The sequence below is a fragment of the Eurosta solidaginis genome, chromosome 4, assembly GCF_040869045.1.
Source record: "Eurosta solidaginis isolate ZX-2024a chromosome 4, ASM4086904v1, whole genome shotgun sequence".
NCBI classification, from domain to species: domain Eukaryota; kingdom Metazoa; phylum Arthropoda; class Insecta; order Diptera; family Tephritidae; genus Eurosta; species Eurosta solidaginis.
In genome coordinates, this window is record NC_090322.1 from 228,213,425 (window position 1) to 228,231,453 (window position 18,029).

At 38.6% G+C, this 18,029-nt stretch overlaps 2 protein-coding genes across 11 annotated transcripts in view; both read left to right on the plus strand.

The window, feature by feature from the left end:
• Positions 1-10,132, plus strand: part of LOC137251048 (L-asparaginase) — a 194,145-nt gene extending 184,013 nt beyond the window's left edge. For 5 of the 10 annotated variants that reach the window (XM_067784937.1, XM_067784934.1, XM_067784936.1 and 2 more), the window contains exons 2-6: positions 6,751-7,060; positions 7,124-7,359; positions 7,429-8,178; positions 9,120-9,305; positions 9,371-10,131. In XM_067784937.1, coding sequence (XP_067641038.1) covers positions 6,769-7,060; positions 7,124-7,359; positions 7,429-8,178; positions 9,120-9,305; positions 9,371-9,943 — 2,037 coding nt within the window. In that variant the 5' untranslated portion in view covers positions 6,751-6,768 and the 3' untranslated portion in view covers positions 9,944-10,131. Of the gene's footprint in view, positions 1-6,750; positions 7,061-7,123; positions 7,360-7,428; positions 8,179-9,119; positions 9,306-9,370 lie in introns of all 10 variants that reach the window. The other 5 variants (XM_067784932.1, XM_067784930.1, XM_067784933.1 and 2 more) reach the window with 2 other exon arrangements.
• Positions 10,133-17,233: 7,101 nt separating this feature from the next.
• Positions 17,234-18,029, plus strand: part of lva (lava lamp) — a 60,710-nt gene continuing 59,914 nt past the window's right edge. Inside the window, exons 1-2 of the mRNA XM_067784941.1 lie at positions 17,234-17,344; positions 17,658-17,932. Of these exons, the coding sequence (XP_067641042.1) occupies positions 17,861-17,932 (72 nt within the window). The 5' untranslated portion in view covers positions 17,234-17,344; positions 17,658-17,860. The remainder of the gene's footprint in view (positions 17,345-17,657; positions 17,933-18,029) is intronic.

Below are 18,029 nucleotides of genomic sequence, written 5' to 3' on the forward strand. Positions count from 1 at the left end.
GTGGTAAATTCACAAATCGGTACGCTACCGTTACCGGCGTTACCTCCTACGCCTCCACTTCCACCAACGAATATTACGCTTATTAATGCCGGTGGCACCAATAACAATGGAGTTAGAAGAATAAGGATTCGTCGAGGAACAACAAATAACGTTGGCAATACTGGAACTATAAATGGTGGTAGAGGTGGAAGGGGTGGAAGAGGAGGTAATCGAGGAGCTTTATCTCCGGTTCTGTTGAGCTTGTTAGTTGGCAATGGCAACAATAATAGGACAAGAAATGGCTTAAATGGTTAAAGCTAAATATGTATAGTCATAAGTTTTTAAAATTTTTTAAAATAATTTTTGCTAATATGTTATGTTTTTTAATTTTAGTCTATATTAAATATGTCATCATAAATTAGTTTTTATTATACGATTATCCATAAACATATATGAATAAATGGTGTTAAATTTATTTCTTCCTGTCACTCGCCCCCAGAGGGTTAACTGGACTTAATAACGGACAGAGATAAGATGAGTTTTGCTATCAACAGGTTCTCCCCATGGTCTTCAAAGTATCACTCTGGCCTCTATTCTACATAGCTGGACGAAAACAAAAACTATCTGCCCAAGGCATGGATATTTAAGTCGTCTCTTACTACAGGCATACCCGCTGTAGGTATATTCTGAATCCCCTTTACTTTTGGGGACTCTACTCGCACACAATCTGTGCCTAGCTTTTTTTCAAAGGCGGATATTCAGGATTAAGAATCCGGAACCTAACATATTTTGATCGCTCAAAAGTTATGAGTAAGTGAACTAATGCACCTCATTTTTGCATAGACTTTATTGAAATTTTATATTACGTTCGCCATAATGCAATGTTTTTATAAAAGGGGAACTCATGAATGCTCGCAAAGATCCTAAGCTGTGTAAACCGCGCAAACTTATATGAAAAATGCTTTCGTTTGCGATATTTCCACGGTTATGAAGCAATTGGGTTAGTTGCTTTGATAAATATGTAACGCAATCATTTTTTTTAAGCTTTACTGAGCTTTTAAATGAGTACGACACGAATTAGTATTGAGTCCTATCCTCAAATACAGATTTTGGTATCGATTTCTTTTCTCTATACTCATATATATAAATGCAGATATCGTGTATAAGGTGGCATCGAAACAACATACCCCGAGTAATTGGGCAGATAAGGACCTTATGGGCTGATGGATAGCAGGACTTGTTCAGACTTTTCCTCAGTTTGTGCCCTCTTTTTCTTTGTTTAGTAGGGCTCGTTTGTTCGCGTGTTCAATAACTTTATGTGTCAGAATAAGACTGAGCAGTATTTCAACTGTCGCTCTGGACAAACTACCACCTTGTAATGTACCTTCAGATCTTCTTGTGCGCATTCGAGCTTCGATAAACTTGCTTAACCTTTTTTTTTTTTGGTACTCGACTTATACTCCCCTCTATATTCAGGAAGATGCAAAGCAATAAGTCGTGCTTTTTCATTCCTTACGTGTAAAAACTACTTTAGCTCGCCTCTACACTGTCGGGACGTATGCCATAAGCTGTCCCTATTATTGAGATAAATTTGTCTAACTGATGTAGAAATTCTAGATAGGTATTGTCCATTCCCGGAGATTGAAAGCGTTCAAAGTATAATACCACCCACTTGAAGCACTTTCAGAATAAGAATTTATTTTTTAGGTGTCATTGCGATATTTCTGGTCTTTCCTGATAGGTCTCCATCTCCTTCCTTCCTTCCCCACAAAAACTAAATACTTCCATTAATCAATATTTGATTGTTGACAAAAACTCTGTCTCAAACTTTTTTAAGGAAATGCCTTATGCACTGACCGGGATCTTTTAAGACTCACTGCTGGTCTTTACATGTATAGTCATTCCTCATATTTTTAAGGGTTATCCAATAAAATGCAACCTCTCACGGTTCGTACAATTTCACGTATCGCGGCATTTTTTCGGGCACGGTTGCATGCTACGTGAGCGTCATGACTACCTTCATGCTAAGAGAAGTATATGCCTCACATATCTGTGGCCGCATCCCAGCGCACATTTTGGTCGGTAATGTTGTTAATGACATTGCCCGGAGATAGGTCGCCAAGTGTCTCTTCTACCATCCTTCGTTGGTGGGCGAAGTGTTCGCATTAGAGGAAGGTGTGGTGTTCATTTTCTACAGGCAGTACGGGATTTCAACCTTCATTTCTGTGAAGGTATTTACGGAAATAACCGTGTACGATTAAAGCGGGAGTCATTGGTGCCGTATGTCGTATCGCTGTAGTCGTATCCCTAACGTAACCAGCTGTTTATCGTTACGACGATAAACCAAAAACCAATTGGTTGGCTACGATACGGTTACGACCTTAGCGGCACCAATAATCGATTGCATTTATTCCCATAAGGTTGGTCGAATCAGCTGTTATAAAGTTACCGATACGGTTGCCGATAAAGCACCAATGTCTGCAGCTTAAGAATTGAGTTAGGGGGAAATCGACCTTTACATGTAGTCTCCTCATTCAGTTCGGCAACTAGTTCCCCGGTCCACTTTCCTGCACTACTACTACCTGCGTGGCAACAGTATCTCTACTCACTTCTGTTCCTTTGTCGTATATTGTTTTTATCCCTTCAGCGATGAGATATATTGCTATTGTTCTCGCGAGTTACATATATGTACATGGCTATACTTGTGTTATGTTTACTTTGAACAGAATCATACTTATAATTATAATTAGTTTTATATGTCTACCTAAGATTTTCAAGTTTAAAAAAATGTAAAAAAGTATTTTTTTTTAAAAATATCATATAATTTATATTCAGACAACTCATACAAAATATATAAAATTTAAATTTTTACAAGAAATCCTGAAGGATAATTAAAATTATTAGAACCTATAACTTATTTAAATTAATAAGTTGTTTGGCGCAGTCGGACTCGAACGTTTGTTTTTCATTAATTTTTTAATTTAAGTAATTTAAATGCTGAAGAAACTTCCTTTCTTAAAAATTTGCTACGTGAGTTTGTTGATATTTTTTATAAAGAAGGCGATGTACTAACTGCAACAAAAAATATTTTTCATGAAATTATGACGAGCGTAGATGCACCATTATACTCCAAAATGTATCGATATCCTCAAATACATGAGGAAGAAATTAATAGACAAATAACGGAAATGTTGCAACAAAATATTATTCAACCAAGCAATTCTCCATATAATAGTCTTCTTTGGATGGTTCCAAAAAAATTAGATAATTCTGGAAAGAAAAAATGGAGAACTGTCATTGACTATAGGCTGCTTAACAAATACACGATCGATGATAAATATCCGATTACTAATCTGAATAGCATATTAGATAAGTTGGGTAGAGCTCAGTATTACAGTAGTAAACTTTAGATTTGGCTAAAGGATTTCATCAAATTGAAGTGAAAGAAGAACATAGGAAAAAACAGCGTTTTCAACTCCTAGTGGGCATTACGAATTTATTAGAATGCCGTTTGGACTGAAAAATGCCCCTTCAACCTTTCAAATATTAATGAACTCCGTTTTCCCCGAATATATTAATAAAATATGCGTAATATATATGGACGACATTCTAATTTTTAGTACATCATTAAAGGAACATATACAAAATTTAAAAACAATTTTCACTACTTTACGAAAAGCTAACTTAAAAATTCAAGTTGATAAATGTGATTTTTTAAGAAAAGAAACTTAATTTCTTGGACATATACTTACTCCTAAAGGTGTAAAGCCGAATCCAGAAAAAATAAAAATTATTCAAAATCTAAAACTTCCCAAAACTTCTAAGCAAATTAAATCTTTTCTCGGAGTAACTGGGTATTATAGGAAGTTTATACGGGATTATGCGAAAATAGCAGGACCAATGTTATACTATTTAAAAAAAGGTAGAAAAGTTAATCAAAATGATCCAAATTTTATTGCTTCATTTCATAAATTGAAAGATATAATAACCAATGCTCCCATATTAAGGTTTCCAAATTTTAGCAAATGATTTAAAATTGTAACAGATGCTAGTAATTTTGCTATTGGCGCTGCCCTTATCCAAGATGGACATCCAATAGCATATGCTTCAAGAACGCTTAATAATCATGAGATAAATTATGCTACAATAGAAAAGGAATTGCTTGCCATAGTTTGGGCTGTAAAATATTTTCGTCCATACATTTATGGTCGTGAATTTGATTTACTCTCTGATCATCAACCACTAAAGTGGATCCAAACAAAATTCACTGGCAAAGATTTAAATCCTAGATTACAAAGGTGGTTAGTGGAGTTAGGAGAATATGATGCTAAAATTGAATATATAAAAGGTAGTGAAAATAAGCTTGCAGACTTTTTAAGTCGTGTGAATAGCAATACTAATGAAATAAATATAGGCTCAATTCATGAATTTGATCAAGTAAGTGTCAATGATTCTTTGGAAGTTCAAACAATACACTCTCAGGAGGAAAATTTTAATGATAATTTTAAAATTTTAGACACTGTTGTAAATCGATTCAAAACACAAATTATATACAAGGGAATAAGCAAACAGAAGTTGAGAATGTTTTTGAAAATAAGAGAATTTTTGTTGATAAAAATGATATTAAGAAGAGGCACATTATAGACATTCTTAGAAGAAATATTTCAAAAGGCAAGGTAGGCATTTATTCGGAACTTCCTGATAATGAATTTAATAAAATGCAAAATCAATTGAAAGAATATTTTACCACTGATGGACTAAAATTTTTTAAATGCTCGTATTTTGCTAAAGACATAGAAAGTGAGGATGAACTCAATAAACAAATTTCGCTATTTCACAAATTTGAAACCGGTCATGTTGGCATAATACCAACTTATGAAGGAATAAAACATAGAATTTATAATCCACGATTGAAAATTTATATACATAGAATAATTAATAATTGCGCAATTTGTACCTCAGGAAAATATGATCGCAATCCAATTAAAAATAAATTTAAATTTACTAAAACACCTTCTGATATCAATGAAATTGTACATGTTGATACATATGTTAATTCAAAGCATTCTTTTATAATTTTTATAGACAAGTTTTCCAAACATGCGGTTGCATTTTATTTATCTGATAGAAACAGCCAAACAATCGTAGATAAATTAAGAGAATATTTATCGATAAAGGGACAAGTAAAGAAATTTGTTTTTGACAATGAGTTCAATTCCTCAAATGTTAAAGAATTTTTAAAATCAGAAAATATAGAATTTCATTTTTCAAAACCCCATAGTCACACAGGGAATTCAGATGTAGAAAGACTCAATAATACTATAACTAAGAAAATAAGAGTCTTAAATTTGGAACAAAGACTACCAATAACAGCACAAATGAGTAAAGCAATTCAAATGTATAATAAAAGAATATTTATCGATAAAGGGACAAGTTAAGAAATTTGCTTTTGACAATGAGTTCAATTCCTCAAATTTTAAAGAATTTTTAAAATCAGAAAATATAGAATTTCATTTTTCAAAACCCCATAGTCATACAGGGAATTCAGATGTAGAAAGACTCAATAACACTATAACTGAGAAAATAAGAGTCTTAAATTTGGAACAAAGACTACCAATAACAGCACAAATGAGTAAAGCAATTCAAATGTATAATAATAATTTTCATAGTACCATAAAATGTACTCCATTTGAGGTACAAAATCACAGAGTGGATTATGGTTTGATAAGAAATTGCAGTCAAAAAGCAAAAGATAGGTATATTAAACACAGAAACCAAAATAGGGAGGATTATATAGAAAATCGAGAAGAGGGTTTTGTTAAAAATTATAAAAACCTTAGACATAAAGAAGAACCAAAATTTATAAAGAAAAGGCCACATAACGTTCATACCATTAACATAAAAAGACCATTGAAATATTGTGAAAATTAATTACATGTTATTTTGTACTGTTATTTTGAAATTTTTACCGAAAGTAACTAATCGATTATCACATAACATGAAATAAAATATGATCGCGTAATTCTTTCAATTTGTTTTAATATTGTTTCTCATATACCTACATTTAACGTTAATTTATATAAAATGTTATTAAATTGTTAAAACCCTATAATTTTTGAATTCAGGAGTATTCAAAATACTATGAGTGGAGGAGTTACATATATGTACATGTCTATACTTGTGTTATGTTTACTTTGAACAGAATCATACTTATAATTATAATTAGTTTTATATGTCTACCTAAGATTTTCATGTTTAAAAAAATGTAAAAAAGTATTTTTTAAAAAAATATCATATAATTGATATTCAGACAACTCATACAAAATATATAAAATTTGAATTTTTACAAGAAATCCTGAAGGATAATTCAAATTATTAGAACCTATAACTTATTTAAATTAATAAGTTGTTTCGCGTGCTGAAACAGTTCGACTTGTCTTCGATTTTTTTTATTCCGAAAGAGGCAGAGTCCTTCATCGTTTTTAACCTCCAATTGTTAGAAATATCATTATTGACAAATGATATAGCGGCCACTTCATTTTTATCAGCATACTGCAGTAATCTCAGATTTTCAGGTAGAGGTGGATATTGCTTAAAGGGTTTTTGCTTTGGTTTCTCAACGTTCCCCACGCATCGGGGAATTTACGAGCTTACTTTGCTGACTCTGCGAAATTCAAAAACTGTCTAAATCGGAGAAAGACACTCAACATTTTTATTTGTGTACAACTTTTGAAACAAATTTCTCAAAAATATATAAATTCTATATTCCAGCGAATCTAGAAGCAAGACATGTCCAACACATCAGAGACCTGCGAAGAATGTCAGTGCGATCACGAAAACATAGCCGGAAATCAAGAGAGCAAAACAAATGGACATGCGTCAACATGTTCGTTGAGTGAAGATGGACTCTTCTTGAAAATACCAATTGATTCAGTTACATCTGTAGACAAACCTGCAACAACAAAGAATCACATGAAGCGCATTATAAGCGAAGGCAATCTACTCAGCGAAGTGAAAGAGACGCGAGTACGAGTTATCTATACGGGCGGAACAATTGGCATGGTGCGAAACGAGAATAATAGTAAATAGAGTCTGTGAGATTTGAAAATCTAAAACACGAACCAATCGTCTAAATTTTTTTCAGTGTTAGCTCCCATTCCAAATGCCTTAGTGAAGACGCTACGTAAATATCCAAATATACACGATGAGAATTATGCACAGAATCGTTTTGGCTCGGCCGCATCTATGGCACCGTTAGTGTTGCCATATGTGCAAGGTGAGAAACGACGCGTTATCTACCAAGTAACCGAATATGCGCCACTCTTGGACTCGAGCAATATGACTATGAATGATTGGGCGCGTATAGCCAGGGATATACATGTAAGCTACTGTGCCGAGCTGACTTCGTGCGCGTTTTCATCTGCATTTTTGTTGTTGTTTTCCTTGCAGCAATCTTATGAATTCTTCGATGGCTTTGTCGTACTACACGGCACCGATACACTCTCTTATACTGCGTCTGCGCTCTCATTTATGTTAGAAAATCTTGGCAAGACTGTCATTATAACCGGTTCACAGATACCCATTTTCGAGACCCGCACCGATGGCAAAGACAATTTCACATCGGCTTTAATAATTGCTGGCAATTATGTTATACCCGAAGTGTGTGTCTTTTTCGGTAATAAATTGATGCGAGGTAATCGCACGATTAAAGTTAGCTCAAATCGTTTGGAGGCATTCGATACGCCAAATGTTGTACCGTTGGGCCGTGTCGGTATTAACGTCGAAATAGATTATCGTCTTATCTTTCGGCCTTGTAGCGTTTCGCGCTTTGCGGTACAAACAAATTTGGATGAAAATGTAGGCATCTTACGCATTTTTCCGAGTATTTCTAGATCCTCAATACATGCCTTTCTAGCGCCGCCCATGAAGGGTGTTGTGCTGCAATCTTTTGGGTCTGGTAATGTACCATCAAATCGTAAAGATTTTCTGGAAGAACTGAAGGTCGCATGCGATCGAGGTGTTATAATTGTGAATTGTACGCAATGTGCTAATGGTTCAGTGGCTGAGCTATATGAGGCGGGAAAAGTTTTATTCGATATTGGCGTATTGCCCGGCTACGATATGACTCCAGAAGCGGCACTAACAAAATTATCTTATGTCCTGGGTAAAACTTGTATATCGCTGGAGCAAAGGAAGGAGGTGAGTAACAATTTTATTAACTTAAATTTTTTTCACTGGCCTTGGTAGAATGTGGTGCAAGTTCGAAAATCTTGATAACGTAAAAGATTGGTGTATAGAGAATCGTCTGCGTTTAAATATAAGTAAATGTTTTAGTATTACCTTTGCTAAAACTCGAAATGTTCTTCCTGCTTCTTATCATATTGGGCACTCTACGCTGAGGGTTGTTGATGAAATATCAGATCTTGGCGTAGTCTTTGATGCAAAGTTTCTATTTCACAGTCAGATTAATTATGTCATTGCGAGGTCTTATTCCACACTCGCGTTCATTCGCCGTTTCAGTATGAATTTTAGTGACCCTTATACTCTAAAACTTTTATTTACAACGCTAGTGCGGTCTAAGCTAGAATATGCTGTATTCATTTGGAGGCCGTACCATGCTTGCCATATAGACCAACTTGAGCGTGTTCAAAAAATATTTTTGCGATTTGCTCTCCGGTCTTTGCATTTTCAGGATCCTGTTCCAACATACAGTTCTAGTTGTGTCTTTTAATTAACCTAAAAGCAATTCTATCACTGACATTTTTATGTGATATTATCAATGGGACGGTTGACTCGCCCTATCTTTTAGAACGTGTACGGTTCAATGTACCATCGCCAACCCTTCGATGCCACGATTTTTTCTGGTTAGATAAATTTAGAACGATTTATGCTTCTAATTCTCCAATTGCTAGGACAACGAGGGAGTTCAATTTGCTGTACTCTATAGACATTGATTTTTCATTAAATAAATTTAGGTTTAAACTCAAGTTCATGTGCAACCACAGTGGCGGAACCACTGCTCATAAAATACACTAAACACCAATTTAAATTCAGTAAGGATTATCTGATTGTACCCAGTGTGCCCAGTGCCATAACTGTAATAAATTTATGATCCAACGGTAATTTTGCTTGCCTTTCAGCTCATACACACGAATCTCAGAGGAGAATTAACCTCATCAGTTGGCGCCAAAATGGAGGAATTCGATTTGGTAGATGCTGTGGCGCGTTCTATGCATTTATCAACACCCGAGGAGCTGGGTCAAATGTGTGCCACACTTTTTCCAGCTATGCTGAATTCAGCCGTGCAAGAAGGCAATATAAATAAGGTAGGTGGCAAATATTTTCACCACGATAGTCATGCTCACTAATATTTTATCTCGTACATTTGCAGATTACCAACTTGAAAGCATATGGTGCCGATCTTTCCAGTGTAAATCACGATAATCGAACCGCTCTCCATCTCGCCTGCAATCAGGGTAATCTTCCAGTCGTAAATCATTTACTAATGAATGGAGTCTCTGTACATATACGCGATCATCATGATCGCACGCCACTACTTGAGGCGATCTCTGTTGACAATCATGATATTATACAAGTACTTATTAATTGTGGCGCTCATTTGACGGGTTCATCACGCGGTATTGGTGAGCAGCTGTGTGCCGCTGCGGCGCGTGGCGCTCTGTTACGGCTGAAGTCTTATCATTTAGCTGGTGCTGACTTAGCTCAACCTGATCCATCTGGTCGTACAGCGCTGCATGTGGCAGCCTTACATTGTCATACGGAATTGGTAAAATATTTGTTGGATTTTTATGACAACACTTTGATAAAGGATATGCTAGACCTAACTCCGTTGGATTATGCGCTTAAAGGAGGCTGTCAGGATATACTTTTACTGTTACGTGGCACATGCGCAGCGGGACTGTTAATGGACATGGCAGATCATAAAGGGTTCGCTGGATATTGATTGGGACAATAACTAAAATGTCTGTTTTTAAAATAAAGAATATATCGGCACTACTTGTACACATAAGCTACACATGTGTCCCCATATTACACCAACTATCTCTTTAATCGTAATGTCGAACCAACGCCTCTAACACCCCTATCATTATTTTCCACCCCTGTTGAAACTGCAAGTTTCCTTGGACTCCCGTTAGAGGAAATTGATAACAATTTGTGATTGGTCGCACCTATTGGATGGGGCGAAGCACTGCTACAACAACAACATAAATTGTAGAGGCTTGTATTTACCTGGGTATTTTCATTAGATTGGCGGCCGCCGTGGTGTGATGGTAGCGTGCTCCGCCTACCACACCGAGGATCCTGGGTTCACGCCCCGGGCAAAGCAACATCAAAAATTTTAGAAAAAACGTTTCAATTAGAAGACAATTTTTCTAAGCGGGGTCGCCGCTCGGCAGTGTTTGGCAATCACTCCGAATGTATTTCTGCCATGAAAAGCTCTCAGTGAAAACTCATCTGCCTTGCAGATGCCGTTCGCAGTCGGCATAAAACAAGTAGGTCCCGTCCCCCCAATTTGTAGGAAAAATTAAAAAGGAGAACGACGCAAATTGGAAGAGAAGCTCGGCCTAAGGGAGGGATGGCCTGAAGGTTTAATGTGGCCATATAAATCGACCCCGAGATGGTCGGGCTAGCATCTTAATGGTGCTGTGTTACCGGAGCGTATCCGGCAAAGGACCATCACATCGATAACACTCCCCAAAGCTTTCGGGGAGTGACCTTATCCCTACAACAACAACGACTACATACGAGGTCTACTCCAAGCCAAAAAAGTGTTTCAAGTTTCCGCGATAAAGCGACCCCTTACAGATCACAACTGGTCCAATTTTCCAGTTCCCAAAACATGGTCATATACAGTACCAGGTTTAAACATTAAAATATACTTAAGCCACATTGCTGTCCCCAAATCTACAAACACGGTACAATATTCTAACAGACTAAAGATTTGTCTCCTTTGATTTAGGTGTGGGCATGACTTGAGATCTTAATATCTACTCAGGCCATAATCCAGTCACAGAGAAAACTCGAGCCGGTCCCTATCGAGGAAACCTTAAATAAAATGAAAGCTAGACGTTGAAAATGTGCATTCGCAGCAGAAGACCAGTGATCTCGCAACTCGCTTCACGAAAGTCTCTTGCAGAGAAAATCCACACGAGACGATACATGCGTAGTGGCAGGCCTCGTTGATATCGAATGTAAAAGTGTGCAAAAATACCGTGGGCGGAAGAGTGAACGGAAAAAGGTTAAGGCAGAAAGGTGAAAATGAAGAGATCGAGCTTAGTCCAGCAGAACTAGGGGACATAATTTCTGTAGGAGCAAAATTCTCGGAATTCGGTGGCCGGTGTCCCCATTTAAGTCGAAATAATGATGAAACTTCCAGGAAAGATGTGGAAGAAGTTCGAAGCTGTTTGTAGCGGCCCCGTAAACTTACTTGTGTAAGTCGACTCTATCAACAGAAGGTAGCAATATATCAATAAAATACAGGGGTATTATGGCCATCGATGAAGCCCTTAGCTGGGTACTCGCCTTTTTTTTTGGTGATAGGTACAATAGACAAAATTCACGAATACAAAATTGTCCAATTCACAAGTTCAAAATCCTCAAATGAAGAGTCAGTGGAAAATAAAATAATATTATGTAGATGGTGTAGCCGTTGCTGGATCGGCTAAGGCTTATTATACTCAGCTGAGCAGAGCTCACGAGTATATTAATTTTATAATGGTACCCGGTAACGGCATAAACTAATCGAGACAGGTATAGACTTACATACTTACTTAATTGGCGCTTAACCGTCTAAACGGTTATGGCCGTCCAACAAGGCGCGCCAGTCGCTCCTTCGCTCCGCCAACCGACGCCAATTGGTCACACCAAGGGAGTTTAAATCGATTTCCACCTGGTCCTTCCAACGGAGTGGGGGCCGCCCTCTACCTCTGCTTCCATAGGCGGGTTCCGATAGAAACACTTTCTTGGCCGGAGCATCACCTTTCATTCGCATAACATGGCCTAGCCAGCGCAGCCGCTGCGTTTTAATTCGCTGGACTATGTTGATGTCTGCGTATAGTTCGTACAGCTCATCATTAAATCTTCTTCGGTACTCGCCATCGCCAACGCGTAGAGGTCCATAAATCTTTCGAAGAACTTTTCTCTCGAACACTCCCAAAGCCGCTTCATCTGCTGTTGTCATGGTCCATGCTTCTGCCCCATATAGCAGGACGGGTACGATAAGTGACTTGTAGAGTATGATTTTCGTTCGCCGAGAGAGGACTTTACTTTTCAGTTGACTACCTAGTCAAAAGTAGCATTTATTGGCAATATTGATTCTTCGCTGGATTTCAGTGCTGATGTTGTTGCTAGTGTTGATGCTGGTTCCCAAATAAACGAAGTCTTTTACTATTTCGAAATTATGGCTGCCAACAGTAGCGTGGTTGCCAAGGCGCGTATAGCTGACTCTTTGCTGGATGACAGCAGGTACTTCATTTTGTCCTCATTCACCATCAAACCCATCTTTACCGCTTCTTTTCCAGTTTGGGGTAAGCAGAGCTAACAGCGCGGGTGTTTAGGCCGATGATATCAATGTCATCAGCATATGCCAGTAATTGCACGCTTTTATAGTATATTGTTCCAGTGCGGTTAAGTTCTGCAAAACCTCGTTTAGTTTCGAACGGCTCGGAGAGGTCCTTCCCAATTCTGACTGAGCTGATGGTGTTGCTCAACGTCATTTTGCACAGCCGTATAAGTTTTGCGGGGAAACCAAATTCAGACATAGCGGCATATAGGCAGCTCCTTTTCGTGCTGTCGAAGGCGGCTTTAAAGTCGACGAAGAGGTGATGTGTGTCGATTCTCTTTTCACGGGTTTTTTCGAAGATTTGGCGCATTGTGAAAATCTGGTCGATGGTAGATTTACCAGGTCTGAAGCCGCACTGATAAGGTCCAATCAGCCGGTTCACGGTGGGCTTCAATCTTTCGCACAATACACTTGAAAGGACCTTATATGCGATATTAAGAAGGCTGATTCCACGATAGTTGGGGCATTTTGCAGTATCCCCCTTCTTGTGGACTGGGCAAAGAACACTTAGATTCCAACCGTCGGGCATACACTCGTCCGCCCATATTTTGCTAAGAAGCTGCTGCATGCGCCTTACCAACTCCTCGCCACCGTACTTGAATAGCTCCGCAGGCAATCCATCAGCGCCCACGGCCTTGTTGTTTTTCAATCCGGTTATTGCTATTCTAACTTCGTCATAATCGGGCGGGGGGACATATATTCCATCACCATCGATTGCGGGATCGGGTTCTTCATATCTGCGCGGGAGTTGCTGCCTCCATTTAGGAGAGCAGAGAAGTATTCCCTCAATAATCTAAGCACTCTCTGGACATCAGTTACAAGGTCGCCGTTTTCATTCCTACAGGAGTTTGCCCCGGTCTTAAAACCTTCCGTCTGTCGCGGTATTTTTTGGTAGAATTTTCGGGCGTTATTTCTGGTGGCTAGCAGCTCAAGCTTCTCGCACTCACGCCTTCCTGCTTCTGCTTTTTTCTACCTGAAAAGGCGTCTCGCTTCCCTTTTCAACTCACGATAGCGTTCACACACTCCTCTTGTCGCGCTAGCTTTTAACGTAGCCATGTAGGCAGCGTCTTTTCTTTCGGTTGCAACGCGGCATTCTTCATCGTACCAGTTGTTTTTTCGTGGCCGCCGGTAACAAATTTTTTCCTCGGCGGCAGTACGAAGTGCTTTGGAGATATGCTCCCACTGCTCCTGTATTCCTTCAGGATGAGTTGTGCTCTCAGAGAGCAGGTTTGAGAGTCGAGTTGCGAAATCATTGGCAGTTTGTTGTGATTGAAGCTTTTCGACGTCTAGCTTTCCTTGTGCTTTTTGTTCCTTGGTTTTAGCCGCGTTGATGTTGGTGCTTATTTTTGCTGCAACGAGATAATGGTCCGAGTCGATGTTAGGTCCTCGGATCGCGCGCACATCTAAAACACTGGAGGCATGCCGTCCGTCTATCACAACGTGATCGATCTGGTTGCGAGTATTTCGATCAGGAGACAGCCATGTAGCTTGATGTATCTTTTTATGCATGAACATTGTGCTGGATATGACCATGTTACGAGCACCGGCATAGTCAATCAGCCTGTAGGGCCAAAAACACCTTCTTTGCCCACCCTGGCGTTAAAGTCACCAAGCACGACTGTTATATCGTGACGGGGGCAGCGCTCGTATGTGCGTTCTAATTGTTCATAAAAAGTGTCTTTCACCTCATCGTCTTTCTCCTCTGTCGGCGCATGGGCACAGATGAATGATATATTAAAAAATTTTGCTTTTATTCGGATAGCGGCGACGCTCGTCCACAAGCGTGAACGCCAGCACTTGGCGACAAAGTCTCTCTCCCACCACGAATCCGACACCGAAACTGCGCTTATTCGTATTGCCACTCCAAAAGATGTCACAATTTTTGATCTTCTTTCTTCCTTGCTTCGCCCAACGCATTTCTTGGATGACGGTGATGCCAGATTTTGCTTTGACGAGGACATAAACCAGCGGGGCATCTGCACCAATCCCATTCAGGGAGCGGACGTTCCAGGTGCATGCCCTCAATTCATTGTCCTTCAAACGTTTGCCATGGTCGTCATCAATAGATAGTGTATTTATCCGAGGCTTGTTGTTATATTTCATTGGAGTTTGGTTTTACGTGGCGGGTCCCAAGCCCAGCGCACAACCCGCTCAGCGTGGGTGAAAATATTACTTGCACGTTTATATAGCGAGCCGCCCGCTTGCAGCCGCACCTAGAGGTGTACAGACGGTGCCGATGAGATCTCTCCCGGCTAGCCCTTAAACCGATTATGTCAGAGTGGCCTAGCCAGGTTGTCGCCTCACATTAACTCACCGCTAAACGGATGTTTAGCGGCTACCCAGAGGATACTTGGCCGCAAGCGACCGGCAGTAGTGAGTTGCTTGAACCGCATGCAAAAGAATGGCTCTGGCCATTCCCAGGTGAATGGCGGTCAGAAGCTTTCCCCACTTTCGTGGACTTCTACACACGGCTCCACCCTCCCACTAGATATGGACTTATATATACCAAAATGATCTGGGCGAAAAAAGAAATTCATTTAGCCATGTTCGTCCATCTGTCTGTCCCTGAACACGATAACTTGATGAAATTTGGTATGTAGGTTCCTGGGCACTCATCTCAGATTGCTATTTAAAATGAACGAAATCGGACTATAACCACGCCCACTTTTTCGATATCGTAAATTTCGAAAAACCGAAAAAGTCCCATAATTCATTACCAAAGATGGATAAAGCGATGAAACTTGGTAGGTTGGTGGACCTTATGACGCAGAATAGAAAAGTAGTAAAATTTTGGACAATGGGCGTGGCACCGCCCAGTTTTAAAAGAAGGTAATTTAAAAGTTTTGCAAGCTGCAATTTGGCAGTTGTTGAAGATGTCATGACGAAATTTGGCAGGAACGTTACTACTATTACTATATATGTGCTAAATAAAAAGTATCAAAATCGGATGAAGAACACGCCCACTTTTTATTTTTAAATTTTAACAAAAAATTTAATATCTTTACTGTATATAAGCAAATTATATCAAAATTCAACTCCAGTAATGATATGGTGCCACAAAATACAAAAATAAAAGAAAATTTCAAAATGGGAGTGGCGCCGCCTTTTTCCATGTAATTTGTTTAGAATACTTTTGATGGCATAAGTCGAACAAAAATTTACCAATCCTTGTGAAATTTGGTAAGGGCATTGCTTCTATGATGATAACTGTTTTCTGTGAAAATCGGTTGAAGACACGCCCAGTTTTTATACACAGTGGACCGTCTGTCCTGCCGCTCGGCCGTTAACACGACAACTTGAGCAAAAGTCGAAATATCTTTACTAAACTTAGTTCACGCACTTATATGAACTCACTTTACCTTGGTATTAAAAATGGGCAAAGTTCGACTATGACCACTCCCACTCTTTCGATATCGAAAATTTCGAAAAATGAAAAAAATGCCATAATTCTATACCAAATACGAAAATACGTTTGAAACATGGTGATTGGATTGGTTTTTTGACGCAAAATATAACTTTAGAAAAAACTCTGTAAAATGGGTGTGACACCTACAATATTAAGTAGAAGAAAATGCAAATGTTCTCCAGGGCGAAATTAAAAGCCCTTGGAATATTGGCAGGAATACTGACCGCTGTATTACATATATAAATAAATTAGCGGTACCCGACAGGTGATGTTGTGTATCACCCTCGTCCACATTTTGATCGATATCTCCAAAACGCCTTCACATATACAACTAAGGCCCACTCCCTTTTAAAACCCTCATTAATAACTTTAATTTGAGGCCCATATCGTACAAACAGTATTGAATCACTTCTGGTCCACCTTTATGGCGTTATATCGAAAAGGCGGTCACCTATAGAACTAAGACCTACTCCCTTTCAAAAATACTTATTACCACCTTTCATTTGATCATATGTAATGTTCGGTTACACCCGAACTTAGCCTTCCTTACTTGTTTTTATTTTTCAATCGTGGCCTAAAGCCGCTTGTGCATCTGTAACCAAATGTCGCTTGTCAGTTTTATTTGAGTTGAGTTTGTTCTAATGTGCCGATTGCAAATCGGTTGCCTGATCCACCGCTTTTTATGCAAAAAAGAAAAACTGTCCCGAATGTGCTGGTCATCGACAGTGCTTTTAAAGTAATAGCCCTGTGTGGGTTCAGCACCCACTACACGATCTAGAATAGATATTTCTGTGCAGCACACCTTTCTGCCTAAGGTTTTGTGTGTGAATCAACATCATAAATAATACAATATACCACCCTCTTAATTAATTAATTTTTAATGTCCGCTACCGCGTTAGTGACACCGACCATTCAGAAATTCGTCCGATCTTCGGGGGGACGATTTTAAATGAACACTCCTTGGTCTGTGGACTTTAGTCGCCTTTTATGACAGGCATATACTCACGTTCATGTACGCCAAGAAGTGTCTGAAGTTTTTAACCAAAGTTCACAATCTCGCGGATTGGGTCCCGCACTGTTAAAATGCTTTGTTTTCTTGCATGAGCTTGGTGAGAAGGGATACGATAGTATGAAGTTTTTCATTTTCGAACCCATCACTAAAGACGTGTGGGTAAGGGTTTTTTTCCTTAAGTTTCTGTTCCGCTCCTGCTTTTATACCCTGCTTCTTCTGCACCCTTATTTCCAATCTTTACAACAGTTGACAGCAAACAGCAAAACTATTTTAATTTCGCGTAGTTGGCAACGCCAGTGAAAATTTCTGCTGACATAGAATTATTTTCGTTGTATATTGTCTTAAATTTTGTCTATTTAAATTGGTAAATACTACGGTATATATAAATAAATGTATAACTAAAACATAGCCAAAAGAATGAACTTCCAGCATCACATAAACTTTTAGGAGTTTGCGTTGGATTTTTGCTGGTTTTCTGCATTCAAAGTGTAGCTTACTCAGTTGGTCTGCAAGCATGAACACGTCATACCTCTGTTCGAGCAAAAGTAGCACCGAAAATCGGATGCTCCAATTAGAATATGTATTGAATGCAGAAAAAAAAAACAAGCTTGGTTATGAGCTCATATTTGGGTTTGAATAAAGTGTATGCATATCTAATTAATATGTTACTATTTCAGAATAAATTCAGAACAATCGACTGAAGTGAAATATGAACCACAAGCACACCATTAATACAAAGTGAATGAAGAATCTAAACAAGAAAGTGGTGAAGGTCTACGTCAACAGTAATAGCAATAGATTGCATTAGCAGAGGGTGCTGCGTGTTTACTAAGTGTAACGAAAAACAGCGAAAAGTATACTTTTTTTTTTATCGAAAAATATGTCTAGCAATGAAGCTAACCATCAGGCCGCCAATATTAGTAATCTGCAGGAGAGCTTTTCCAAGCAACAGGTAACAATAATCGTGAAATTTTCCACTAGTGCATCACGCTTAGAGAATAAATATAAATAAGAGTTGGTGGAGATATCCTCCTAGATTGCAAAACAAA